The sequence below is a fragment of the Culex quinquefasciatus genome, chromosome 2 (genome assembly GCF_015732765.1).
Source record: "Culex quinquefasciatus strain JHB chromosome 2, VPISU_Cqui_1.0_pri_paternal, whole genome shotgun sequence".
Classification (NCBI taxonomy): domain Eukaryota; kingdom Metazoa; phylum Arthropoda; class Insecta; order Diptera; family Culicidae; genus Culex; species Culex quinquefasciatus.
The window spans coordinates 221,846,991-221,874,150 of record NC_051862.1 but is presented as its reverse complement, the minus strand read 5'-3'; the positions used below and the strand labels follow the sequence as shown (position 1 = coordinate 221,874,150).

At 38.7% G+C, this 27,160-nt stretch overlaps 3 protein-coding genes across 4 annotated transcripts; all 3 read left to right on the top strand.

The window, feature by feature from the left end:
• Positions 1-1,396: 1,396 nt before the first annotated feature.
• LOC6036318 lies at positions 1,397-2,328 on the top strand. The gene is made up of 3 exons (XM_001846330.2): positions 1,397-1,578; positions 1,634-1,999; positions 2,057-2,328. The coding sequence occupies exons 1-3, from the start codon at positions 1,482-1,484 to the stop codon at positions 2,224-2,226; spliced, it is 633 nt and encodes a 210-aa protein (XP_001846382.2). The 5' UTR covers positions 1,397-1,481; the 3' UTR covers positions 2,227-2,328.
• A 1,104-nt stretch (positions 2,329-3,432) lies between these two features.
• LOC6036320 (DNA replication complex GINS protein PSF1) lies at positions 3,433-7,221 on the top strand. Its single transcript, XM_001846331.2, has 3 exons — positions 3,433-3,635; positions 3,694-3,758; positions 6,728-7,221. Exons 1-3 carry the CDS (start codon positions 3,564-3,566, stop codon positions 7,173-7,175), a joined length of 585 nt encoding a protein of 194 aa, XP_001846383.1. The 5' UTR covers positions 3,433-3,563; the 3' UTR covers positions 7,176-7,221.
• Positions 7,222-16,852: 9,631 nt separating this feature from the next.
• On the top strand, positions 16,853-26,270 carry LOC6036321 (NF-kappa-B inhibitor cactus). Of its 2 annotated transcripts, none has more exons than XM_038253273.1 (5): positions 16,853-17,829; positions 18,317-18,669; positions 24,196-24,284; positions 24,581-24,841; positions 25,599-26,270. In XM_038253273.1, the coding sequence occupies exons 1-5, from the start codon at positions 17,414-17,416 to the stop codon at positions 25,668-25,670; spliced, it is 1,191 nt and encodes a 396-aa protein (XP_038109201.1). In that variant the 5' UTR covers positions 16,853-17,413; the 3' UTR covers positions 25,671-26,270. The 2 variants fall into 2 exon arrangements, with proteins under 2 accessions (XP_038109201.1, XP_038109202.1); XM_038253274.1 differs by having other exon boundaries at positions 24,980-25,985.
• Positions 26,271-27,160: the final 890 nt, after the last annotated feature.

Sequence of the window (27,160 nt, the reverse complement as noted above, 5' to 3'; positions counted from 1 at the left end):
AGAAATCCAAGTTTTCTCAATTTCCTACTTTCAAAAAATGTTCAAAAACGTTAATCAATTATTTGAATCATCATAATTTTAAAATGGATTCTGCCATTCGTTTGTGTTTGTTTTTCAATAATTTATTTTTTTGTTATTGTTATCCGAGGTTCCGATTATCCGAAGGTTTGTATGGGATTTCGGATAATCAAATCAGGAACATTTTTTTCGTTATATTTTTATTTTTCTTTGATTTTTGAAATTCCAATTTTAGTCAAATGTGAGTTGTTGATCGCCTGTTAAATTATCACATATGTTTTCTCAATATATCATCATCGCCTTTTTGTCGCCATCTTGGTTTTTAAACAATCTAAATTAGTTTAGAGTAGTGTAAGGAGGAACACTTATGTTCAACAATCACACATAAGAAAACTAGAAAAAAAATCGGTTCGATTATCCGAAAAATCGATTATACGAAGTGAAATTTTGCAAATACCTAGTCAGTTATTTATATTTTTGAGAGTATATTTGACTGTTAAACATGTACAAGATTTAATTTTGATTTATTCAACTATCCAACTTTGATATATCAAACTGATTGATATCCTGTTTTTTTTGTTTTTCAATGCTTGATTTTTTAAGCGACAATTAGAAAACATTATTTTCTTTATTTCATTCAGATTAAGATAAATTAATCTACATTGTTTATTTGCAGAAACTCTTATTGATAAAATACACAATTTTTTAACACAATTTTGCTAATGGCCTTAAGGAAAGTGACTTGCCAGATTTTTCCAGATTTTTTACTGTCGACCACTGTGATTTTTAAATTTTATTGTATCCAATATTTAGTCCGAAGTGATGATGGCACCAACCACATGAGACGATTAGGTTAGTTTTTTTTTTAAATAAATCGATGATGGATAAATTTTCCACCTACAAAAAAAACTGATTATAAAATAGAAGTTCATACAACAACTTGCAAAAAGAAGCCTTTTCGACTCGAGTTGTCCATTTATCTCACGAAGTTTAACGAGTTGGATAAATACGACGAGTGCTGAAAAAATCAAATTTTACAACGATTTTTCAGCAGCACTTTGGGCGGAATGCAGAATTTGCGCCAAAATGACGATGATGCAATACCTAATACAGCTACTCTCTCATAGATGGCACCAACATCGTTCGTTTTGTAGTGCCATCTATACATTGAAGCAAACGATCTCCATTCTAGAATAATATTTGGAGAAGGCGTAGAGCACATAACCTAATTATTTCTACCATTTCTAAAAAAAAAGACAACAGCAGTTTAAATTGAAAAAAAACATAAATAGTTTTTAATTGCTATTTTTTGATATTTTTCTTATACGCCCTTTTCAATACCTACGATAGCCCACGGACATTCAAATACGAAACGTCAACGCCGAAGCAAAACGTAAACAAACGCGACCTTGCCCCTCAGTGTAACGGAACTTTTCAAGATTTACGAGTTTATCGATAAAACTATGGCCATTCCTTTGGACGCGCGCGAAATCCTGAGCCACCTGAACCAGCTCGGCTACCGGAACATTACACCGGAACAGCTGAAGGAGTTCCAGAAGGGTGAGTTGTTTGAGAATCTTACTGTTTTTGCTGTCATAAGCAATAATCTTTTCAGACCTGCGAAAACTGATCAAGTTTGACACCCGAACGCTCGACACCCTGGTCCACCCGGAAGCGCTGAAACAGGCAACCCAACATATGAACACCTTCCAGCGACTGCATACACTGACCACAATCAGCTACAATGCGAAAATAAACCGGAAGTCGACTGGTGGTTCTTCCAGGGGACAAACTGCTCCCGCCAGTTCGACGGCACCACCAGCGGAGAAGGTTTCCCGAGGAGGGACGCCACTTCCGGATGCGGTGGACAATCATTCACAGAATCGGGAGCAGGAAAAGGAGAACCAGCTTCCAACTGCGACGGCGGTGAAAGCGAAGAAACATCAAAAAGAGAAAGATACTGATCCGGCGAACAAAATGTGTAAGATTTGCTTTGAAAATGTTTTAAACGGCAGAATTTTAATCACACTTTTTTCAGGGATCCGACCGAGAAGCACCAGTGCGATTGGCTTCCGCAAGAATGATCCGGTGTCGCTGTACCATGCGTACCAGAAAGAGTGGACCAAGTTCAAAAAGCAACTTCCAGGAGAGAACAGTCATTCCGACCTTCGGTGGCAGGTTCGGACGAAGCTGCTTGCGGAGAAGTGATTTTTCTTCTTCCTGAAGTTATTTTGCGTTTTCCGTCCAGAAACTCACTAATTTTAAGTAATTGACTGACTATTAATAAAAATAATGATGCATATAATGAAATATTTGTGTTTTACTCATTTATATATCTTAAATATTTGTCAGTGGAGAACACAAATATCGACCAAATTTTAGTGTGACATTTAGTTTTATTGTAAATATATTCAGTTCTTGGCTCTAAATCAACTTTAACGACAAAAATCATAAATTGAATAAATTATTTTAAGAGGCAGTATTTGTAAATATTGCTCGGTTTGTTCTGGAGGTCGTATCGAGATGCTCCGATTTGGATGAAACTTTCAGCGTTTATTTGTCTATGCATGAGATGAACTCATGCCAAATATGAGCCCTCTTCGACAAATGAGAGTGGGGTAAAACGGGCTTTGAAGTTTGAGGTGACAAAATTGAGACCAAAAAATGCCGCTATGGCGGCCTACGGGGCAAAAACTAACGTTGTAAATTGTTTGTTCTAGAAAAATTGATTAACTATGAGAAAAACTGCGATTGGCCAAAAAGTTAATACCATAGGCTTTTAGTCCATGGAATTACCTATCTTTTGACCTATAGGAGTATGGGTGTTGGAGGCTGTTGCAAAAAGATATTAGGGTTTTAAAAAAATCAATTTTGACAGTAATTTGCAGAGGCTAAGAGAAAAAGTCAAACCAATCCTGGATGTCTATGACACATTTTGAAGTGCTTCAAAAGACATTTCGAATGCATTTAAGAGAGTTGGAATTGATGAAGCTTTACGGAAATGCGAGCAATTTTAAGATTTTTTTATGTTTTTTTGACCTCAAACTTCAAAGCTCGTTTTACCCCACTTCCCTTTGTCGTAGAGGGCTCATAATTGGCATGAGTTCATCTCATGCATAGACAAACAAACGCTGAAAGTTTCATCCAAATCGGAGCACCTCGATACGATCTGTTACACATTGGTGAAAAACTCGCTCTTAATTCATAATATTGGAAAAAAATCATAAAAAAAACTGTGACTGTAATGAAAATAAAACACCGTAGAGAAAAATATATCAATAAAAAAATAAAATAAATTCGGGTTAAAAAGTTCCCATCTTACCCTATCCAATTCCCACCATCATTTTATCAACCTTGTGCACGCTGCTTGACGTTTTGACGCAAAGAAAAGACAAACAAAATAACGAAAGCGCGCGAATTATTCAAAACAAACTAAAATTAAATTAATGCAGTTGCGAATTTTAGCAAGTGGACTGGTGTATTTCGCGGTGATTAAAGTGATATTACTTTGTTGATTAATGTTAAATAAGTAAAGAGAAGGCAGAATGACCACCGACAAAGGTTTCGAACTGGTGCGGGAGTTGACGCGGTCCACCGAAACGATTCCTCCGTTTAATGTAAGTTAATAGATTAAGTTTAAAAGATTGTTCCCAGAATAAATAATAATTGTTTTAGGATGATGGCGTTCGTTCCGTTTTGGAGATCATAACAGAAACTTACGATAGCAACTACACACTTGCGTAAGTACAACCCTTGCGTAAATACATTTTTTTTGCAGAATGGTCCGCCAAAGTAAAATGCACCGAAAACCATAGAAAAACATATAAGTTTATAAATTTAGTGAAGTAGGTATACCATGTACATTCGGCGAAGAAAAGCGAATAATAACAAACCTATCCCTCTATTGACATCAGGGTGATATAGACGTTCGTGATTTCAAAAGAAGTTATGCTTGTTTTTCTTAAATATAATGACAGAAATAATGTTTTATTGAATGTGGATGATTAAGTATCATTAAAAGCAACGTTTTTCATCGTTTGTTATCATTAGAACATGATCTTTTGCTTTTATATTAATATATCAACATTCAAATGCGTTTTTCTCAAAACGCATGGTTTGCACTTGATGCTTTTTTGAAATATTGGCGTCGAATTGTGACTTGAAATTAAATAAAAGTTTGAAATAAGATTTTTTTTTGTTTATTGAATAGGCTTTTGGCATCCATTAACCCCTCGGTCATTTCGGTTTGTTTTGGTTTTTTGACGTTTGTCTGAATGTCAACTGGTCTACGTTATGGAGCGCCCAATTATAAATCAGCCCAGTTAAACAACGCCCAGTTTCCGAACAACTACTGGAATGCCGTACAGATAAACAGAATTTTTGTGGTTATAAAAAGAAATTAACATTTTTGCACATAATTCAAACAATACAGAGTAATTCCAGCTCAAATCAGGATGTTTTCTGGTACTTTTGTACCCGACCCTCTCCGATTTCAATGAAACTTTGTAGACATGTTATCCTAGGCCTATATAAGTCATTTTTGTGCATATGGAGCAAATAGTACTCGAGAATAACATTTGAGAAGGGCGTAAGGTATTTAAATATTTTTGTATTCTGTAATTTAAAAATTACTGTATCTCGAAGCCGTTGCATCGTATCAAAAAGTGGTCAAAGACAAACTTGTAGGAAATTGGACGGGCTTTCTAAAAAAAATACACTGAAACAAAAATACACGCCACTTTTATGTCATTTTTCAAAGTCTCCGTATTGACCATTGTCCTATGTCCAGTCCTTAGGAAGATACAGCGGTTTTAAAAATAAAAATGTTGAAAAAACGGGATTTTTTGTGGTTTTTGGTATTTTCTATATGACAGACTTGGTTTTTCAGTCTCGTAAATATTTTTACCGGAAAGCTCGTCCAATTTCCCATAAGTTTGCCTTTGACAGCTTTGACAATTACCTTCAAATTTAAGTTTTAGACTTAAAAATCAAAAAATCTCATAGATGTGGCGTGTATTTTTGTTTCAGTGTATTTTTTTCAGAAAGCCCGTCCAATTTCCTACAAGTTTGTCTTTGACCACTTTTTGATACGACGCAACGGCTTCGAGATACAGTAATTTTTAAATTACAGAATACAAAAATATTTAAATACCTTACGCCCTTCTCAAATGTTATTCTCGAGTACTATTTGCTCCATATGCACAAAAATGGCTTATATAGGCCTAGGATAACATGTCTACAAAGTTTCATTGAAATCGGAGAGGGTCGGGTACAAAAGTATCAGAAAAATTCCTGATTTGAGCTGGAATTGCTCTACATTGAATTCAAACGTCGTTTTCGGAATGGAGATGTTCCCAAAACCAAGGGTTGCCCATTCTGCCCCTTGTCTATTCTGAATGTTCATAAATATTCCCCGGCAATCAGAACAGATATATTCTGATCGTAATTAGGCCCCAAAACAACCCCCTTAAATTTGAGCGCAATCGGTGCATACCCGGCTTTCTGCAAAGCATTTAAATTTTGTATGGAAATTTGGATGGAAAACCTTTTGTTTGTTAATTCATTTTTGTATTTTTCCTTTTTCTACCGAGTGAAAAACTAACACAAAAGCGTTCAAGTTGAGAAAATTTGCTATAAATTTGTCGAATAAAGTATGATGCTGTCTTGCTCAGAACGGTACACAATTTTAGAATTTTAGAAGGTAGTTGAGACCAGAAAATTGATGTTCTGCATATCGAGCCACCCTAGTATACCTTTTTTTACGTCTTGTACGACCAACTCATGATACTTATACTGTTGGAGATAAGTGAAAAATAAGATTGAAAAATGACGTCCTAAATAGTAGTTTATGCAACAAGTTGCAAAAAGAAGATTTTTTCAGCACGAGTCGTACATTTATCCAACGAGGTTCACCGAGTTGGATAAATACGAAGAGTGCTGAAAAAATCAAGTTTTGCAACGAGTTCCATACAACATTTTTTGCAATTCCGAAAAACACCCATTAAGTGAAATTTTAAGTCAAATTTTCATGTATTTTGTCTATAAAACGTTTAAATCAAAAAAATGTTGAAAAGTGTTACTTTTCGAAACAAGTGCTGAAAAGTTCAACTTTTCAGCACCCATTTCAGTGCTGAAAAGTAGAACTTTTCAGCATTTATTTTGAAAAGTGTTGCTATTCGATTCTGTTATTTTTGGTACAGAAAAATAGGCTATTTCGTCGTTCAAGAATGACAGGAAAAGTAAGTAGTTTCACGACGGAATTGCAAAAACGGTATTTTGATACGGTTTAGACCGAATTCAAAAGTTCAGTAAATTAACGTTCAACTTGAACAATTTCGGTTTTTGAATGAGATCTAAAATAACGAATGGTTTTTTTTTAGAACTAACAGGTAATTTATATGCATATTCATTCTAATAATTTAAGCAATTTTATTTGCGTTGCGTAAAACAATCATTCATCAGTTGAATCTCATTGAGAAGAACCAACCCACCAAGTGGATCAACTTTGCTCACATTACGGCGCATGCAAAACGATCATAACGCGCGCAAATCATTCTGAGAAAGTAGTGACGCATTTTTTTGCGATCACAACTGGGACAGACGGGTTTTCCGTTGTTTGATCGCGCTGATTGATGCTGTTCCGGCGTGAGTGATTTCGTGTTTAGTGGGGGTTTTGAATTTCTCTTTTTCTTCGCCCTTTTTTTTGCAGGACCACCTACAACCAGTCGGGCGAGCGCAGGTTCTATCCGCTGATTCTGTACCGGCACAAGCTGATCGGTCGCCAGAAGCGCTGCCTGATGGCCTATCTGTACAACCGGCTGCAAAAGCTGAAGAAGGTCCGGTGGCATCTGGGGGCGACCCTGCCCCAGGACATCAAGGCCAACCTCACGGAACCGGAGCTGCAGTGGTTCAACAACTACTCCAAGATTCTCGCCAGCTACATGATGACGATCGGGGACGGCCACGGGCTGAATCTGACCAACGACATCAAACCGCCAAAGTCCCTGTTTATCGAGGTTCGCTGTTTGACCGATTACGGGAAATTCGAGCTGGAAAGTGGCGAGATCGTGCTGCTGAAAAAGAACAGTCAGCATTACTTGCCAAAGCTGCAGTGCGAGTCGCTCATTCGGCAGGGAATTCTGCAGCACATCGTTTGATAAGGAGGTAAATTAAAGGATAAATATAATTTTATTGGTAAAAAAACGAATGGTAATTTGGCTGAGAAATTCCTATGGGAAAACAACAACTGCTTACCATATGCGGGAAGTTCGCCGAGGATTTCCACGGTTCGAGAGAGACAGATAGAGAGACAAAGAGGTGGGCAATAAATTATTTAAAGAGGCAAACAAACCCAAAACCGAAGAAAAGAAATCCCAAAGTCATAAACATAAACGGCACAAATCATCTGGCCAGCTTCTGCTTGGCTGGGTAGAAAATCTCCCCCCGAAGATCATCCCTCCCTGGCGCCAGTATCTCTGGTCAACGAGGGAAAATTTAGAAATTATTTTATTTACTTAATAACTACGAATAGGATTACCTATTCTTCCCGTGAAAACATCAACACAGCTCTGTTTGTCCATGTGTGTGCGCTCTGCTTTCCTGCGTGCGAAAGCGGAAATAATTAGGGAATTTCCGCCGAGGAAAACCATCCAGGCTGGAATTCCGGCCAGCCGGGGCAACCCTTTTCTCCGGGGAACCCCTCACTCACGGGGGAAAGAGAGAGAAAGTCAAGGGGTAGAAAGTGCGAAAGAGCGAGATGGGCATAGTTTTATGGTAATTATGTATTTAGCATAGGAAGAGGCGCCTAGCAAACAAAAGGAGCCCATTTTGGAGAGCTGGGATTCCTCTTCCGCATAAAAGTTAATCAACATAACCGTGTGCCGCATGCGCCTACATCTGGAATTCTGGGTAGGGGATGTTGGGCTTTGGTGGGGAGATTTGTGTTTGGATTCATGTCACTGTTGTCATTTATTTGATGGAACTGTTTTGGTTCAAAATAAAAAAAAATGAAATTTCAGGCCAACGTTTCAACATTTGGATGAAAAAAAGTGTTTGAAAATGCATTTTACACCAGTCAAGTTGTTTTTCAATCATTAGCGTTTAAAATATCTAGGTAAAAAATCTAAATGAAAAAAATACGTTTTTTATGGACTCAACTTTAGATAATAAAAAAGTTAAATAAAACATCAATTTTTTTAGTGTAACCTTTTTTAAAAAAAAATGCTCTACAGCATTGCCTTGGTGTTCTCGATTGCGAGATTCCTACTCGAAACAAGGTGTCCGAAGGCTTGATTGTTAAGGCAATTGCAAACCTCTTTTTACACCTTAGCTTCCATCCAACCCGGGATTCGAACTGACGACCTTTGGATTGTTAGTCCAACTGCCTACCAGCGACTTAGATTGAGCTAACGACGTAACCCTCTAGGTTAGACCGGGGCCAACATTTACTTCCCCGTCCGACGGAAGGCGTGGTCAGACAAATCTCGTCTCGAAAAATGCCACCGGCCCGTCTGGGATCGAACCCAGGCCGATCGGGTGAAAAGAAACCACGCTTTTGAAAATTCCTAATAATAACATACAACTTTTCCGATGATACAATATCAATCAGTAAATCAATTTTTAGGACAAATAATTTCATTCATGTACATACCATTTTGTATGACCAGCCCCAAAAATTGTATGGAAAAAAGTTAAAATGCAAAATTGCTTCTTTTGATACAAATTTATTTTTTTACATTTTCAAATGATAGGCAAAATTTTTAAAATTCGAAATATAAAAAAAATACCATTGAAAATGGAACCAATAGTTTCCAAGATATCGTGAGTTGAAAAATGAGGGCTTTGTTTTTCACAAAATTTATTTAAAAAAAAAACAAAAAAAAAAGCAGCATTCCGGTCAACAAAGTCAATGGATTGTTTTGCAGAGGTGCTTTTTCTCATGAAATATATTGCAATAAAATGAACATGTTTCGAAAAATTTCGGCCTGTAATTTCTAGGGCTAGTGTATTTCACGACGAAAAAAACAAAGAAATTTCGCGGCATGTCAATTTAAAAGCATTGGAATTTTACGGTTTACGGTACTGTAAAATTTGCTTTTAATAAATGCAACTATTTGTTATTTTAAAGTTATTCAATTCAATTACGTTTATTTCTGTAGTTTATCAACTAAGAGGATCCCGAGCAGACGGAAATAACTTGGGAATAACATTTTGTGTTATTTGAAAATACTAGGCCAATAACATTATATGGTTTTTATAACAAGGTTTGTTATTCGTCGCTATGATTTTTTTTGTTATTGGATTGTTATTGTAATAACAGACAAATAACATGTTTAATTATTCTTCGAACAAATCTTTGTTATTATTTATTGTTATTTTATCAACTAATCCGATCATCCCAATAACATTTGTAGATATTCTTCCATAACAAGAAATGTTATTCCAAAGTTGTTTTGGATTTCAATCAATATCAGATAAATAACCAATTTTGTTATGATATCATAAACGGTTATTATACCCTTATGCAAAATGGATTTTTCAAGAAGATCCCGGGCGGAAAGTGAGTTGGTGGATATAACTTCGAACTATCTTGGCTTGTTTATTCGCATCTTGCTGTAAACTCTTCGAGTTATGCCGACTTTTGAAACCGACTGCGTATCATGGAAAGTATATTCCATGATCATACTGCATTATCTACAGTTGATATTGAGCTGTTAGTGGTAGTTTTTTTAGACTTAGCAAAAATTTCGAAAATTTTATTTTTTCCAAAATTTTACCCGAACATCATGAAATGATTATTTTGACTTTATTTCAAATTTATACTGGACTTAGCAAAATTTGCAGTCACTGACAGAATTTTCAATTTCCGACACTTCGAATAATCTTCATGAGCTGATATTTTAAAGCTTGATTTTATTTATGCTGGACTTTGAAATTTTTGCGTATATTTTTTAATTCTTTACTTTTTACAGAAAAAGCATTTTTTTGGGACTTAGAACATTTTCGGGAGTTTGGAAACATGATAAATTATTTTGATGTTAATTTTTGCTTTGAACCAAAATTTCGGAAAAATCGACGAAATTACAGAAAATTTTTGTCCGATTTTTACAAAAACATCAGTTTGTTCCTAAAATAATGTCCCTAACAAAACTTCTTCATTGAAATTTTGAAATTCGAAAGTTGGTTTTTAATAATTATTGATATACCCCCTACAAAAATCGTTCCGGCACTTAGAAAATTTACGGGATCCGTATCACGACAAGATTTTTGGTAGAATTTATTAGATTTTCAGGACTTAGCAAAATTTTGGCTTTTGGCCAATAAAATTTCGGAAAAATCGTCGAAATTACAGGAAATGTTCGTCCGATTTTTACAAAAACATCAGTTTGTTCCTAAAATAATGTCCCTAACAAAACGTCTTCATTGAAATTTTAATTATTGATATACCCCCTACAAAAATCGTTCCGGCACTTAGAAAATTTACGGGATCCGTATCACGACAAGATTTTTGGTAGAATTTATTTGATTTTTTGGACTTAGCAAAATTTTGGCTTTTGGCCAGTAAAATTTCGGAAAAATCGTCGAAATTACAGGAAATTTTCGTCCGATTTTTACAAAAACATCAGTTTGTTCCTAAAATAATGTCCCTAACAAAACGTCTTCATTGAAATTTTGAAATTCGAAAGTTGGTTTTTAATAATTATTGATATACCCCCTACAAAAATCGTTCCGGCACTTAGAAAATTTACGGGATCAGTATCACGATAAGATTTTTGGTAGATTTTTTTTATATTTTCAGGACTTTGCGAAATTTTTGCTCTCAGCCAGTTGAATATATTTCAACATTTTGAAAAATTATTTTGATAAGAAACATTACCAGGCTTTTTGGAATTTTACTGTGGATTTTTGGACTTATGCAATTTTAGGAATATTTTCATAAACTTTTATTTTTAATTTAAAAAAATGGAATATAGAGACTTTGGATTTTTCGTGATTTGGAAAATTCAACGCTTTCTCCACAATTTTTTAATGAGTTTTTAAAGTAAAATAATGTTTCAACTTTGAAAAATCTTGTTTTGATGTAAGTGCGTATATTCCTGCAATATTACTCATATTTGTGAAGAGGTAGAAGGGGGAGGGGGTCTGAATTGTGGCGGGGTGCAATAAAAACCAATAAAATTATTTTTGGGATCAAAATCTACTTTATGAACTTGATATGATTTTTGGAAGATTTCAGTTGTTTGCTACTATAAACTCAACTTGATGTGGCATTGTTGGTCAAATAAACTCAACAAGATTTTTCGCAGATACGCCTCGAACAATTTATGTTCGTGGCCATGTTCGGTTATCTCTTAACCATACCCTGGGGTGAACTTGACTTGTTCGTGTTTTTACGAACATGGGTAGATTTTTCCAAGATGCAACTTTCTGCCCGGGATTCCATGACAATTTCTGTTATTTTAACAGTATGTGTTATTGAAATGGCATGAATTTTGTTATTACCGTCTGCCCGGGATATAATTAGAGTTTGGCACAAAATTGTCAACTTTGAAAAAATATTGACATTCACTTAAACCTTTCAGGCCTGAATTTATTTTAAAAAAATTAGGTTATGAAATATAGGTAAGTTTTGGAAATTTTAGATTTTGAATCATATATCAGGCCTGAAAGGGTTAAATGGTTAAATAAACTCGGGCAGATGGCTATAACAAAATTCATGCCCTTTCAATAACAAATACTGTTAAAATAACAGAAAGTGTTTTGGAATCTTCTTGAAAAAACATTTTTACATAAGATGTTGATAACAGTTTACGTTATCATAACAAAATTTGGTATTGGTTGAAGCCAAAACTACTTTGAAATAACATTTTTTGTTATGAAAGAATACCTTCAACTGTTATTGGGATGATTGAATTAGTTGTTAAAATAAGAAAAAATAATAACAAAGATTTGTTTGAAGAATAACGAAAATACAAGTCTATTATTACAACAACAATCCAATAACGAAAAAAATAATAACGACGAATAACCAATCTTGTTATAAATATCATAAAATGTTATTGGCCTAATATTTTTAAATATCAAAAAATGTTATTCCCAAGTTATATCCGTCTGCTCGGGAAGCGATAAACAGGAAATAAAAAATTAGCAGTAGTTCAAGATACAAATTATAAACCCTGACACAAAATATTCATTGTAAAAGCAGAAGCAAAACTCCATTTATAGCAGTTTTTTTACATTAGATATTTATAACTCCAGAAAATTTAATAAAATATTAAAAAAGTTATCAAATTTTTCTTCAAGATGTAATGATTGTATTTTAAACCAAGTCAAATAAAAAATAATACTCACGTTGCATGAAATTTGCTAATTTTTTTCTATTTTTTTTTTTATGTTTGCCATGCATTTTTATACCACTGCTTCGAAAATGTTAGTTTATGATCTTGAGGAGTGCTTGAATTTGAAAATCATATAGTTTAAATACACCGGGGATCAATTTGACAATATATTCATTCGAATTTCGTGGTACATATTTCACAGTATTTACCAAATTTCACGGATTACGCGGCTGCCGCAAAATCGCGAATAATCACTAGCCCTACCCATTTTGTTTGACCAGCCCGTAAAATTTTATGGAGCCTTGTATGAGAAAAATTTAAATCCACAGCGCCAAACAAGCAACGGAACAAGTCCCTGAATTCCCGCAAAAAGTCATTTTTGCTACTCTTTAATAAAAACATCATCAACATTTTTAAATCGTTTTTTTAAATAACATCTTATAAGAAACATTTTTGAGATTATTTGTAGAATTTGGTCATGTAAACAAAAAGTTAGCAAGTGATTGAATAAAGATAGGTATTATTCAAAAACTTCGGAATATTTTCTAAACCAAAAAAAAAGAAAAAAAAACTGTTCTGTTGATTTTAAAATGATTGCAAATTTATGAAAATAAACATAATTGTATAAATTAAAATGATTCGTCTTTTGATAGAGACATTATCCAATTTCCTCCTCAATGCCAAAACAAAAATTATTGCATGCTTTGAAATTGATAGTCATAATCACGTTGTTATTTTAGGACAACAATGAAATTTTTTGCAAATTTGTCATCGAAGAATGTTGATATCATGTAAATTACTCGTTTCAACGCATAGAAATATGTTAAATAAAATAGCCACAATTCTTGAGTGATGCGATCATCATGTGCGCCAAGTATAATTTGAAGAACTCTTTTCATAATTCATAAATGACCAATTCTCTGAGATTTCGGTCATTCGATTTTTTTTTTGTATTTTTTAATCCGGCTGAAACTTTTTTGGTGCCTTCGGTATGCCCAAAGAAGCCATTTTGCATCATTAGTTCGTTCATATAATTTTCCATACATATTTGGCAGCTGTCCATACAAAAATGATATGTGAAAATTCAAAAATCTGTATCTTTTGAAGGAATTTTTTGAACGATTTGGTGTCTTCGACAAAGTTGTAGGTATGGATATGGACTACACTGAAAAAAAAATGATACACAGTAAAAAAAATGTGGTGATTTTTAATTTCACTTTTCGTCACTAAAAATTAATTTGCAAAAAAACACTATTTTTATTTTTTATAATTTTTGATATGTTTTAGAGAACATCAAATGCCAACTTTTCAGAAATTTCCAAAATGGACAAAAAATCTTTGACCGAGTTATGATTTTTTGAATCAATACAGAATTTTTCAAAAAATGGAAATATTGGTCGCAAAAAATTTCCAACTTCATTTTTCGATGTAAAATCGAATTTGCAATCAAAAAGTACTGTAATGATTTTTGATAAAGTGCACCGTTGGTAACTTTTTTGAAAATATTTGCAGTTTTAATTTTTTTAAATTAGTGTCCATGTTTGCCCACATTTGAAAAAAAATATTTTTGAAAAGCTGAGAAAATTCTCTATATTTTGTTTTATTGAACTTTGTTGATACGACCCTCAGTTGCTGAGATATTGCCTAGCAAAGGTTTAAAAACAGGAAAATTGATGTTTTCTAAGTCTCACCCTAACAACCCACCATTTTCTAACGTCGATATCTCAGCAACTAATGGTCCGATTTAAAATGTTAAAACATGAAACATTCGTGAAATTTTCCGATCTTTTCGAAAACAATATTTTCAAAAAAATGTAAATCAAGACTAACATTTCAAAAGGGCGTAATATTGACATTCACTTGACCTTTTCAGGTCTGAATTTATTAAACATATTTTTTAGTTAATGAAATATAGGCGAAACGAAACTATTGGCACTACGCCCCCCGGGGCATGGCCTTCCTCTAACGTGGGATTTCTGCTCCAGCGCCTCTGACGAGACAGGAGAAACCGGGACCGACGTTTTACTTCACCATCCGATAGAAGCTCAGTGGATAAGGCGGGAATCGAACCCGCGTCTCATAGCATCATCGGGATCGGCAGCCGAAGCCGCTACCCCTGCGCCACGAGACCCAAATATAGGCTAGTTTTGGAAATTTTAGTTTTTGAGTCATATATCAGGCCTGAAAGGGTTAAATGTGTTTAAAAAATCATGGTTGCATATTAAATAAATGTGTTTACTGAAACTAATTCTAGTTACATTTACCTGCTTTTAAATTTCTACAATCAAATGAATTCATTGACATACCCCTCTCAGAGGTACCACCAAACGGCCACCATCCCCTACATTACATCTGTTTATTACGACCTGGGGTTTTTTTTCGGAAGACGCTCGAGCCGGAATCGGAAATACCATCACGGTGCGGAAAAACAGCAGATGGCCCTCCAAAATCCAATATCCAATTGCTTATGCTAAAATTTTCCCAGCCAAGAGCTGCTGCGTGCGCTTGCTAGCTTTTACCTAAACCTAATTCATAAAAACCGGCGCAAGGTAGACTTAAATTTGCAGTGGGTGTGTTTGTGTGTGGTCCTAGTCTTGGGAAAAAGTGAAGAACGATGTGGGGAAAGCGGAGAAGGTTCTTTCTTTCTTTCTTTTTTTCGGTGTGTCGGAGGTTTCGTCCTTGCCAAGATATTTGAGATAGATTACTTTGTGCCTTGCCGCTGTACTCAACACATCGTGTGCGATATCTAAAAGACAGTTGTTTTTGTTTTGGTAGAATTGCATTTTTAAGTGACAAGAGAGTGAAAAGTTGAATTTGTTTAGTTAAAAATTTAAAGTTAGAGATATTTTTACAAAGTGAAGCGAAGCATTATTCAAAAAGTGTTAAAAGTTGTAAAAGCTACTCAATCTGGAATATTTTAAAAGGTAAGTTCTCAAATAGTTCGCGACGCTCTTCAAATGATTCGATCTCTCTGCGCAAAACGATTTCATTGCACAGCAAAGCTTAGCCACGACTTCCCAACATTATTCACTGCGGAGTTTTCCCTAACGAGATTGGCTCGGACAGTATCAGTTACAGTTTGTTTCTTTTTTCTGTTTTTGCACAGAAAAGAACGCTCGGATTATCCCACCAAATGGCCTTTTATTAGCTACGTGGTTTGAGATAGTACTTTGGGATTTATGTTACGAAATATGTGGAATTTTTAGACGGAAATTTGACTTTACAATCAGACTTTGGTACAACATTATTTCGGTCAAGATTTCATAGTCGGGAATTAACACATTATGTATTGATTACTCCTTTTTAAATTGATTTCGCAACCAACTGGTTCCCCACGAATAAAAGGGTTCCCCATGTAAATTAGCTTCAATTTAGACAGACAAATGTTTAAGAGTTACGCGAATGGGAAAATATCAGTTTCTTAAGTTGAACTGATGCAATTCCAAGCGATTCATCTTCATTTTTCGGAACCACAATTTCTACTGGCTAAATAGGGTGATTCATATTTTAAACGTGATGGAAATTCCTTAAAGTTAGGCCCATTTTACCACTCCGCATCTGCGCAACATTTGGAACTGAATTCGCTTCAAAAGCTACGAATTATTCATCAAAACAAATATTTACTCAATCACCAGCATCGGTTTGCACTCACGCGTGCGTTCAGTACCACCCGCGAGAGCACGTGCTGGCATTGACGCGCAAAGCGCGCGAAACGCCAACAAAAATCAGGGCAAGCTTAGATCTTAGTTTTGTTTTTATGACCGTGTCGGGTTATTTTTAAGAAGTTTGATATCTGTTTTATGTTTTTTTATGTTCAACAAATTATATTTTTATTTTTATTTTACAAAAAAAGCTTCTACAAAACATGATTCATCCAATAATGCGTCTTTGACACCATATCGAAGAAATTTTGAAAAAGAATGTATCCTGCTCACTTCAGTGGATGTTAACATTAGGAGTGAACTCTTTGTTTACCCACTAATACTCATTTACATTGTTTTTATAGAGATAAACACTCTAGTAACTGTTTACATCGTGCTTATGTTATTATGTAATATTATGTAATAATGCAGATAACATGATTGTCTACAGTTCAAAAGGAATAAATTTTGTTAAAACAATCATTTAAAACCTTAATTTCTAATATATAATTATATTCATCTTCATAGCAAGTTCAGAGAAAATGGAAGGAAAAAGTACGCTTAAAATCTTCTTGAAAATCTAGTGCAACTTTTCAAAACGTCACGTGCATTCTTCCCGCACTGCGGGACACACCTTCCCCCAAACGGACCCACATGGTCTCAATATCAGTCGCAAATCGCGCAATAATTCTCTCAAACTCAGGATTTCCCTGCTTTTTACGCTCTTTACTCACACACAATATCTCGCAGCCAGCTTGGATTGTTTTCATTCCCTCGTGATTCCGCGCGGGGGTTTTCTCACCACACCGCATCGCATACTTTGTTGGGCCTTCATTCTCGCGGCCCGTGCACACTCGACGTTAGTTTCGATCGGTCTTTCGCCAGGTTTGGACGTGCTCGTTTTACGCTGCCGCCCCTAAGGGAAAATTTCCGCATGTGCTCTTCACCTTAAACTTGCGTGTGTACGCGGTACGGTTGTGTTTGTAGCTGCGTTGGCGCGTGTTTGTATTGGTGTATTGGGCACTTGACAGCAGCAGCACACTGTTGATTGTGTCATTCTTGCAGCCAAGTTGGGTCTGATTTGACACGGGAAGTGAATGTATCTAGGAAGAAGCGATATATTTTGGGCTAATTGGTGGAATTTGAGGATTTTTGGAGGGTGATATATCGGATTATTGAGGTTGACTGTGGTTGATAACATGTGGAGTGCGTTAAATTGGTGGAAAATTACTTAAGGGAAAACCAGTCTGCTACGCCATTTTGTGTTTGTGACAGTCGAGCGCCCGTAGGGTCAGATACCAAAACAGCTGTCTATTGTTTTATTGGGGGCCCTTTAAACGCTATTGGAGTGCTGATTGTGTGCGTGTGCAGCACAAGAGATCGAATCATTTGAGTAACGCTTGCGAAGAAGAAAAGATGTATCCCGCAAGAGGAGGAGCAGGAGGACCAGCAGCTGCCGCCGGAGGTTTCATGCCCCATTCCCTTGCAGAACAACAGGACAAGGACAAGCTTAACACCGACAGCGGCGCGGTCGATTCCGGGTTCCACTCCGGGTACAACCTGAGCTCGGACAACTTTACGTCGTCCTCGTCGGTGGCCGCGGAACCTGCGATCCAGCAGAGCAGCGCCTCCCAGCAGCAGCAGCACAAGCAGGTCGTCGAGGAAGACTCGCAGACGTTCGACTCCGGCGTAGCGCTAGACTCGAGTGACAAGATGCGGATGAGCGACATGACCGACCTGTGCAAGAGTCTGCTCCAGCTGCAGATGTCCCGGAAAGAGGCCAAGTCCAACCCGTGGGAGCCGTACTTCCTCCAGAACGACGACGGTGATACGTAAGTGTATTGACTCTCTCACTCTTCTTTCTAATTACCCAACAACAATGGCCTCTTTTGTAACTCCTTGAAGATGGTGTTGTTTGAACAACATTGCCTTAAGCACGTACGCCACACACTTAGAGGCTGGAATTCCCATTATTGGAGCAATCTGCTCCAATAGATTGAGGGATTTCCCCGCGCGCGGTTTAAAGTTTGTTTTCTCTCGAACGTTTGATCAGCCTCTTTTTGCTGCTGCTGCTGCGCGAAGCGATTAGCATTCCTTCCAGCTGTAGAGAACCTTCCAGCAATGATAAGTCATCCCCTCGCTCAAATGTCGTCATTCGATCCCAAGGACGAGCTAATTGCCGCGCAAATCCGAGAAAATCACACTCGATTCTCCGTATCAAGCACCCTTCAGAAACGGGGTTGCCTCTGACGACAGAGGCGCGCGCCCCGTAACGGGTGAAAGGTTCTAACGATGAGTTATTCTCCCCATCCCCTCCAGGTACCTCCATCTGGCCATCATCCACGAGAACGTCGAGGTCGCGGCCAAGCTGATCCGCGGCGCGACCCGCACCTGGCTCGACATCCAGAACGACATCGGCCAGACCGCGCTGCACCTGGCCGTGCTGACCGAACAGGCCCGCATCGTGCGCTGGCTGCTGGTCGCCGGAGCCAAGCCCGGTGTCCGCGACATCGAGGGCAACACCGCCCTTCACCTGGCCTGCCTGCACCGGCGGAACGAGTGCGCTAAGCAGCTGCTGACCCCGCTAAGCCTGGCCGAACTCCAGACCAGCCCTGCCGTTCAACAGAGCCCAACCAAACTTCCACAAGATCTCGAACAGTGGAACTACAATGGTAAGTGTGCCTTCTTCCTTTTCCCCCGTTCCAACAATCCCACGCGCGATCAGTTCAATGGATTCAAGCTGCTGGAATTTCCAACTCCAGTTTGCGCAAAAAAACAAGCCTTTGTCTCTATGCCTCAACCCCCCATCCCGCTCACCACCAATCTCTCGTTGAGTCGAGCTGGGAAAATACATAATTTCGCATGACGCCGATCGTAATGATCTCATCTGAGACGCGCTGCGCGCGGTTGGTCATCCAATTGTCTCACCACCACGACGCTCCGCGATGAATGAAACGGGGAAACAGGACTTTTTATGGTCAAAAGTTGGTTCCCAAGCTTGCCTCCTCTTGTGCTCATCTTCCCCTTCAAGTTGCTGGTAAAAATAGAAAATCGCTCTGTGCGCGAGCGCGCGCGGTCTCGAAAAACCCAAATTACGCTGCTGCTGCTACCGGTCGTCAATCGTGGGCAGGGGTGTCCGAGCTCGAACACTTTTGTTTTTCAATAAATTTTAAATCCATTCGGAATGGTGTGAACTGACCTTAACGACGGGTTGGATGCGGGTAGGTGCGAGTCGACCATAGCCGAACCCAACCGCAACTGGAACGTTTGTTTTGACAAAGAACTTTGACCTAAGGGCTCTATACGGGGTTAGCAATCCAAAATTTCACGAAGCGAAAGCAAAATTTACGAATTCTAGCATTTTCACGTTAAAATTGTGCAAAATTGAACCTCACTTCAAACTCACTTGACACTTGCAACGAAAAGCCTGCTGTTGGCCTCGCTGCGCGAGCCTCCACTGTGACGTAATCTGTCAAACGCACCTACACTGCGCTAAAAGTCCACCCATATTTCTTGTTCGATTCAAGATTAATTAAATTTCGCAAACCTCAAATTTGACAACCCCTGACAACGCCTTCACGATGACGATGGCGATATTTTGCCAACATTTTTCCCTCTCTCTCGCACAAGAAAAATAACCCGTCGGTGGAATTTTCGCATCACGCGCGCCGCAGCGCGCTCTAAAATTAGGTTTTCCCGACGATTTAAAATTAGGAAATTTTTGCACTTCTTCAACTTAATCTAAAAATTCACCCCACTAAAAGATGGAAAGAGGAGGAAATAAGTGGGACGATGACACTCTCGCCACTCCGGTTTTGTGTGTGTTTGTGGTAAAATTAGCTGGGAAGTTTGCGGATCTTAAGAAATACCCAAGAGTGCGACGCTCGCGCGAACGCGCTCAGGTATCAATAGTAAAGTCATGTGAATCACGAGCATCGCAGCCCGGTAAAACCGCCTTTGCCGCGGCGGCGATGGGAAAATTCCAGCTTCGTGCTGAATTATATTCGCGCTGGAAAGAAAGGAAAGGCACGACTCTTTCACCTGGCGGTTGTGGTCTCTCTCTTAATGGTTGGCTTTTCCCAGCCCGCAACCCTAAAATAACTGGCTGGCGTGAGATGCAATCGAGGTCAATCGTCCCGGGGTCTCGCTCTGTCTCTTTTGGGAATTCCCTGAAATTGCAGCTGCTTGCATAATGCGTCCAGTTTGGACGACCGACCTCGCGGTTCATGTCGAGATTCGCCTGGTCGTCGGTCCCCGCGCGCGCTCGCCTTTAAAACCGTTAAATCGCATTCAAACAGACCTCGACTTCGTCGTCGTCAATTGTTGGGTTTTCCCCAATGTCGTCGCCTCTCTATCTCCCACGTGGGAGTGTGTGTGAACGACCCACACCACCTCAGCAGGCCATCATTGCGGTAGGAAACGCACACAGAGAAGCAGACATCGTTGAGCAAGTATTTGCTATTTTTGTTTTGATTACCTCGGTTCGCTGGGGCGAGCATAGTGAGGGGGAGGTTTCCCCCCTTTTCCATCGGAACAACCCCCCCTTCGGGTGTAAAAATACCGACATCAATGAGGGCGAGAGAGTGAGCGAGCGCTGTTCGAAATAGAAAGATATTTATTATCGAGCGAAGGAAAAGCGTCCAACATTGGAAGGTGGTTGTGCCTAAATACTTACCTTTCTTCTTTGTACCTGAAGGAGAGCACACACTTACACAAATGAAAAAAATACACCTCTGTATAAATAGATTGATTGGCGCAAGTCTGGGGGTGATAAAAAGTGGTTTTTCCTGACACAATCACTTTGTGCGGTTCGGTTGATTGGGTTTTTGGGCACCGACCAGCGTTGCATCACGGAATCGCGCACACAAATCATCGTAAATTCACGTGTTCACGATTTAGTTCGTGGTCGTGATCCGATTTCTGGTGCGATTTGTAGCTAGGCCAGATTAGAGCCGGTATCGATTTTCTATCGTAGTAGGCTGCTTCAAGTTGGAACTTGTCACGCCTAGCGAAATGTGTAAAAGACGAAGCATAAACAAACAAAGTATCATTCTTTTGTCAGTTGATGTTTACACTTGGACGAGCTATTTGTTGATATTTCATCTTTGACATTTAGCATTATTTTGTTAGAAAGGACCAAAATCGATTTGTAAACATCAAGACGTAAACAAACACTGGCGGATTGACATTTCGGGGAAAGCACGATTGAAAAACATCCAACTCGATGTTTTTGAAATTTGGAGTTCCAAATACTAGCCTTTTAAATTCACTGATCACTTTTTGTCCAGTGTAGTCTCAAACTGACATTAAATTTTCTCACGACCTTTCTTTAGTTTGGAGAGGTTTGGAGCGATCCGTGAAGTGCGTACTAGCTGTCAGTCGTCAAAGTTGTAACACTAGTTACAAAATCATTAAGCTAAACATTGTAAATGGGCCAATGTTATTTTGCAAACAATGATTTTCTACTGCTCACACCTAATGTCGCTCTTTGTTAACTTTGTTTACTGTTACTTTCCATGGGATTTTTAAGTGCTTTTGTTATTTTTTTTATTTTAATATTTTTTTTCATTAAATTAAAATAAAGTGACATTTTTTTCTTTTTTCTATCCGGAAAACGTATTAATTAGTTCTTTTTCATATCATTTACTCACTTAACACAAATAAACACTTTTGTTTATTTTGGTGTTAAGCGCCAGCCAGCCGGTACTAAATGTATCGCGAACTAATAATAGTGTATTTACCCAAATTGTTTTAATCAGCTTAAATTGTATTGGAATTACGGGCTTTTGTCGGTATTTTTCGGTGAAATTAAACTCTCAAAATTAGAAGAAAGGAATGAAACTGATAGGTGGATAGGTGACTAGTGTCTTAGAAGAAGAGTGAAAAGGACGGAAACTAAGTCAGCGAAAGGGCCATATGAGAAAGCGTACGTGTGTGATCAAGTCTTTTAACCTTCTAATTTGGCTGTGTACAAGTTCTGAGTCGCAACCTCAGTAAGTGTACACAGACAAATCATCCCTGTGTGTCTACTGAGGTTGCGACTCAGAACTTGTACACAGCCAAATTAGAAGGTTAAAAGACTTGATCACACACGTACGCTTTCTCATATGGCCCTTTCGCTGACTTAGTTTCCGTCCTTTTCACTCTTCTTCTAAGACACTAGTCACCTATCCACCTATCAGTTTCATTCCTTTCTTCTAATTTTGAGAGTTTAATTTCACCGAAAAATACCGACAAAAGCCCGTAATTCTAATAATAGTGTGTCGAGAGTTCTCAAACATCTTGAACTTGTCCGATATGTTTTTATAAACATTCATTACTAAAATTTCTGAGAAAAAAGCACTTGCATTCCTCAGAGTCGGATCAAAATTCTTAAAAACCACAATTTCGTTATCGCTCATTCTTTCCCCGTGTCAGTATTTTGGGATTTTTTCTCGTTATCATCCCCCAAGATTGGCTGCAGCTCAGCTGTTGTTCATTTCAATTTCCTCGAATCGGCTTATTATTAGTGAAAACTCCGCCCAATCTCTTCCCAGAAAGTTGAAAAATCTCAAAGAATGTCCGCTTTGTAATGACCAACCCTTCTTTTCAAAATTCCAATGAGTCTCGCGCAGCAAGTTAACAGTCATCATCCCCTTATGACTAATGCAAGTGACTGCTTAGAGCGTGGGATCTTTTACCCAACCCGACAGCATGAAAAACTACAACAACAACAACATAGTTCTTGTCTTTGTGCTGCAACGTTCTTATCAGAACAGTGGTTGACTCAAGTGCCTTGCCTCTCTGGAAAGTTCTTCACTTGTCTGATTAGAACGGAAATTGCGAGATTATTAAAGTGGCCTCATGACCTCGCAGAGCGTGCGAGTCATTATATGGCAGGGAATCCCTCGAATTTTTGTTCGGTAGATCGGTTTGTGCTGTGTCATTTTTCAAGATTTGGTTGAACTTTGCTGTAAGAATTTCTTGGCAAGCTATGCTTTGCTACTTAGGACGAGAATGCATATATACGCCCTTGTTTACTTTAACTCAAGCAAGAAATCAGCAAGAACGATGTGTTTTATCGGTAAACAAGGGCGTCTATGCGTACTCCCAATCAATTTCATCCTTTGAATGTGACGATCGTGATGAGAATTTTAATTTCAAAGATTCTACTAACTTGCGTCAGGAGTAGAACTAAGCCGTTTTAGCAAACACTCCTTCCCAACCGGAAAGTCTGCGTTTCATCAATATTCATAACCCTCGAGATTTGCGTATTTACGCTCGGCTTAACTTGCATCAATCCTAACAGCTGCGTTTGAAATCAACACTCTCTCGCGCGCGCTGTTTTGCTCAAAAACGAGTATGTTTTAAATATAGCGTGTTCGAGCGCTCTTTCGAGGTTGATTTTTCAAAAATATCCCGCACATTCCACAGTGACAGCGTAATCGACTCGGCGTCGTAGTCGTCGCCGCGCGACAATGATGAATTTGGGGATATTCCTTTTGGTCGACCTTACTTGGAAGTTGGTCGGAGCTTAATCAGCGCAACAATGAGGATGTTGGTCTTGAGTACCAGCACCTCTCTGGGACGCCGCCACCAGCGCGTGTGGAAGTGCTTGACTCCCTGCGAGGTTGAGCGCACGTGAACACGTAGTGGCAGCGGGTCTGGGAATTCCCGGAGGGTTTTCACGTCGTTCGACCACTGTTTTTGTTGTCTCTGTTTCGCTCCTGCCTCACTTTGATCAACTGGTTTGAGTTTCGCAAAGCTCAGGTATCGCCGCCGCACACACAATGGCACCTGGAACGCCGCGCGATAGACAAAACCGGGCCTTAGATAAGACCGGCTGGCTGGCTGGTGTTCCGTCAATCAGTACATGATTGAGCGATTTATTTATGATTTTTTGTTTGTTGTGCGAAGAAGAGAAAAAACTGTGGGCCTGTCCCAAAACCGGTCGCGAACCGGTTCTTGCGTACGTGCATCTCTGCCGCCCGCCTCCCACGTTTCCCAATCATCAAGCGATCAATTTGCGTTGTACCACTTTGCACCGGGGCTTATCTAACCACTTGCTTAGTCAATTCTACTTAAAATTTCGCTGATTGTTGCGGCACATTCCGGAGGGGGGAAATTTCGGATGGTCACCTGCGTGACGCGTCACGCTGCGGATTAGTGTGAACGGACTGTTACTAATTGGGCTTCTTATTTGTTTGTTTCTTTTGCAGGAAAACGATGTGTTCATATCGCCGCGGAAACGTCCAACATTGAGCTGCTGCGGTATCTGGTCAGCGCCGGAGCCGATGTCAACTCGCGGGTAAGTTTCACACAAAATCACACGAATTTTGGGAAATCTTGACGTTTGATTACAATTTTGGACTTTGAACCTTTTGAATTGCAACGCGTTTGGTTGAAATCAAAGCAGGCGACCTTGCATTGCGGGATCTTGCCAGCGTGATTTTGACATTTGGCGAGAGAAGGTAAACAATGGCACGTGTTCGAAGTTTTGTCATGTTGTAATCAAACAGTAGGGTGCTCCCTTGGTCGTTCGCTGTGAATATTTCGAAAAAGGGGAACCGGAATCTAAGATATCTGTTTCTTTTTCGCATTCAGGAAGGCAAAGCCGGCCTCACGCCGCTGCACATTGCGATCGAGAACGGCAACGAGCCGCTGGTCAACTTCCTGCTGGACGAGTGCCCCAAGCTGCGCCTGGAGGCGGTGACGTACGCCGGCTTGACCGCGTACCAGCTGGCCGTCATCCAGCACAACCAGACGCTCCAGAACGGACTGAAACGGCGCGGCGCGGAACCGCTAAGCCCGCCGGAAAGCGACGAGGAGACGGACGAGAGTGACGACAGCATGGATGATGAGCAGGTAAATTGGGCGGGAGATCAGCTGAGGGTCGATCTAAGCGAGGAATGAATCGTTTAAGACTTAAGGGCAGGGCATCTTCTAGGGAACACGGGAATGTTGTTACTAACGCTTATGTTTTATTTTCTCCTTTCTCTTCAGTAATCGCTGTGTGTCTCTGTGTACTAAAGAATAGTCGTTATCACTTCTGTATGCCTCTTCTGTCTGCGTGTGAATGTGAACTCTGTCGTATGTGTCCACGCGAAAGATTCCAAATGGTGGCGGCATCTCTCTATCGTCGGTGGTGTTGGTCGTCGTCGTCGTCGGAACTGGGAATGCGTTCATCTCTGTGTTGTTAACTAGTTGTTAAGGGATTCTTTGTGTGGAGGATCAGCTAGGTTTCTATCCCACTTGTAAATACAAAAAACAGTAGTTTAATGCAATGCTAGCAAGCTAAGCAGTCATGTTCAAATATAGTCTATCTAAAATAGGAAATTATTTATGTTAATAAGTACTAAAATCACACACACAACACGCACAAATTTCTCGCTAGGCTAGGTAAATGGTTTTAACTCATAAAACAAGCAGAGTGCGCGTGTGTGAGCAACAGCAAACTAACTTATCTGTAATAAGGACAGTCGTTTTGTTTTCTTAAACGATTCATTTCCACTACCCACTGATTGTAATCTACTGTCGAAAGCGGATTGTTGTGTTTTAAAAATGTGATTCCACAAAATCAAACTAAACGAACTGTGTGTCTGCTTGTTTCTATTCACCACAGATATCATCGTATTACGGATCCAATGCATTTGGTAGCAATTTCGCAGGACTTTCCACAATCAATGTAGCGTAATTTCGTTCTCCCCCTTCCCACTTTCTGTCAAACCTTTCTAACCGTTTTGTTCAGTGACCAGACAAACAGAAACTATGTAATCACAGCGGAAGAGATTGGCCCCAACTACAAAGCGCTGACCCTTCTCCACTGAAGAGTTCTGGTAAACGGAATTTTCCGTGTCAATTTCCACAAAAAAAACTCGATGGAGTTGGGGGCAATCCTGGACGAAACACACACAAAAAAACCTTTTATTGTACCAAACAATATACAACAAAACAGTTAATAAAAAATACTAGCAAAAAGAGATGATTCAAGAGCATCTAGAACGAGCGAGATTTTGCGTCTAATCTGTAAGTTTCCCGTTTTTATGTTATCCGCCCCACCCCCCCTTCCTTCTTCGTATTTATATAAACTTACCCTAATTTAAAAGTAAGACAGTGAAAATCTTAAAACAGTTAAACAAAACAACTATACACAGTAGCTATGTAAATTAACACAAATACACACACACAAAATTAAAAACAAACCCAAAATAAGGCGGTGTGACTCGTTAGGGGGTCCGCGCGCGCATCAATGTTTTAAGCTGTAATAAAAAATAGTTTATTTTTCGAAAAAAAACAACAATCTTCATCACTAATAAAGAAATGAAAGAACTGTCCCTTTAACCTGCTGACCTGGATTCCCACAGAGAGACGAAAAATGTGACTCAAGGTTGACCGCGCCTCAAGTTGAAGCCGTTATCAAAATTGACTGATTGAGATATTTCGAATAAATTTTATGATCGCTTAAGCGAAGATTATTCGCTCTGAGTCATCGCGATTTTGGCGTTATCGCCGCAGGCGCTGATTGATTTCGATTGAAGATATAAGATGATTTGACAGAAAGGCTTTGGGGTGAATTACAGATTTATGCACATCAATTTAAATTTAGCATTCAGCTTGCTGCTCATAATCGCGTATCAGTCTCATGTGCACAGTAGGCTGTGAAATCTTGGTCTCGTTTTTTAACTGTCTTCATTTCCGAAACAGTTAAGAAAAACTGATTTAAATCATTATTTCTAATGTAAAAAAAAAGAGTTTTAAATTTAAAATAAGACCACATTTGGCATACACGTACCAAAATCCAAAAACTGCCGAGTCATCGTGACTTGCTGAACCAACAGATTTGGGAAGCCGCTCTAACCGGTTTACATGTTTTTTTTTCGATTTTTATTTGGTTTTCATCGCTTTTTAAGCATAACTTTTTGGAATGGAAAAGACCTTGGCAGCAGCGCTGCGGCTGGATCGGCTGAGCATTAAAATATGAACGTTTTTGGTTAGAGAGACCTCATTGGGAAGAGGAAATTTGAAGTGTCTCTTTTCACATAAGCGTCCGATTTGAACTTGGAAGTGATAACGCTGTTTGGGTTTTGTGAAAAGCTTAAAAAGATAAACATTAAAATTGCATTTTCTTTCTAGTAAAAAATCACTTAAATTAAACCAGGGTCTTGAAATTTGTAAATAAATTAT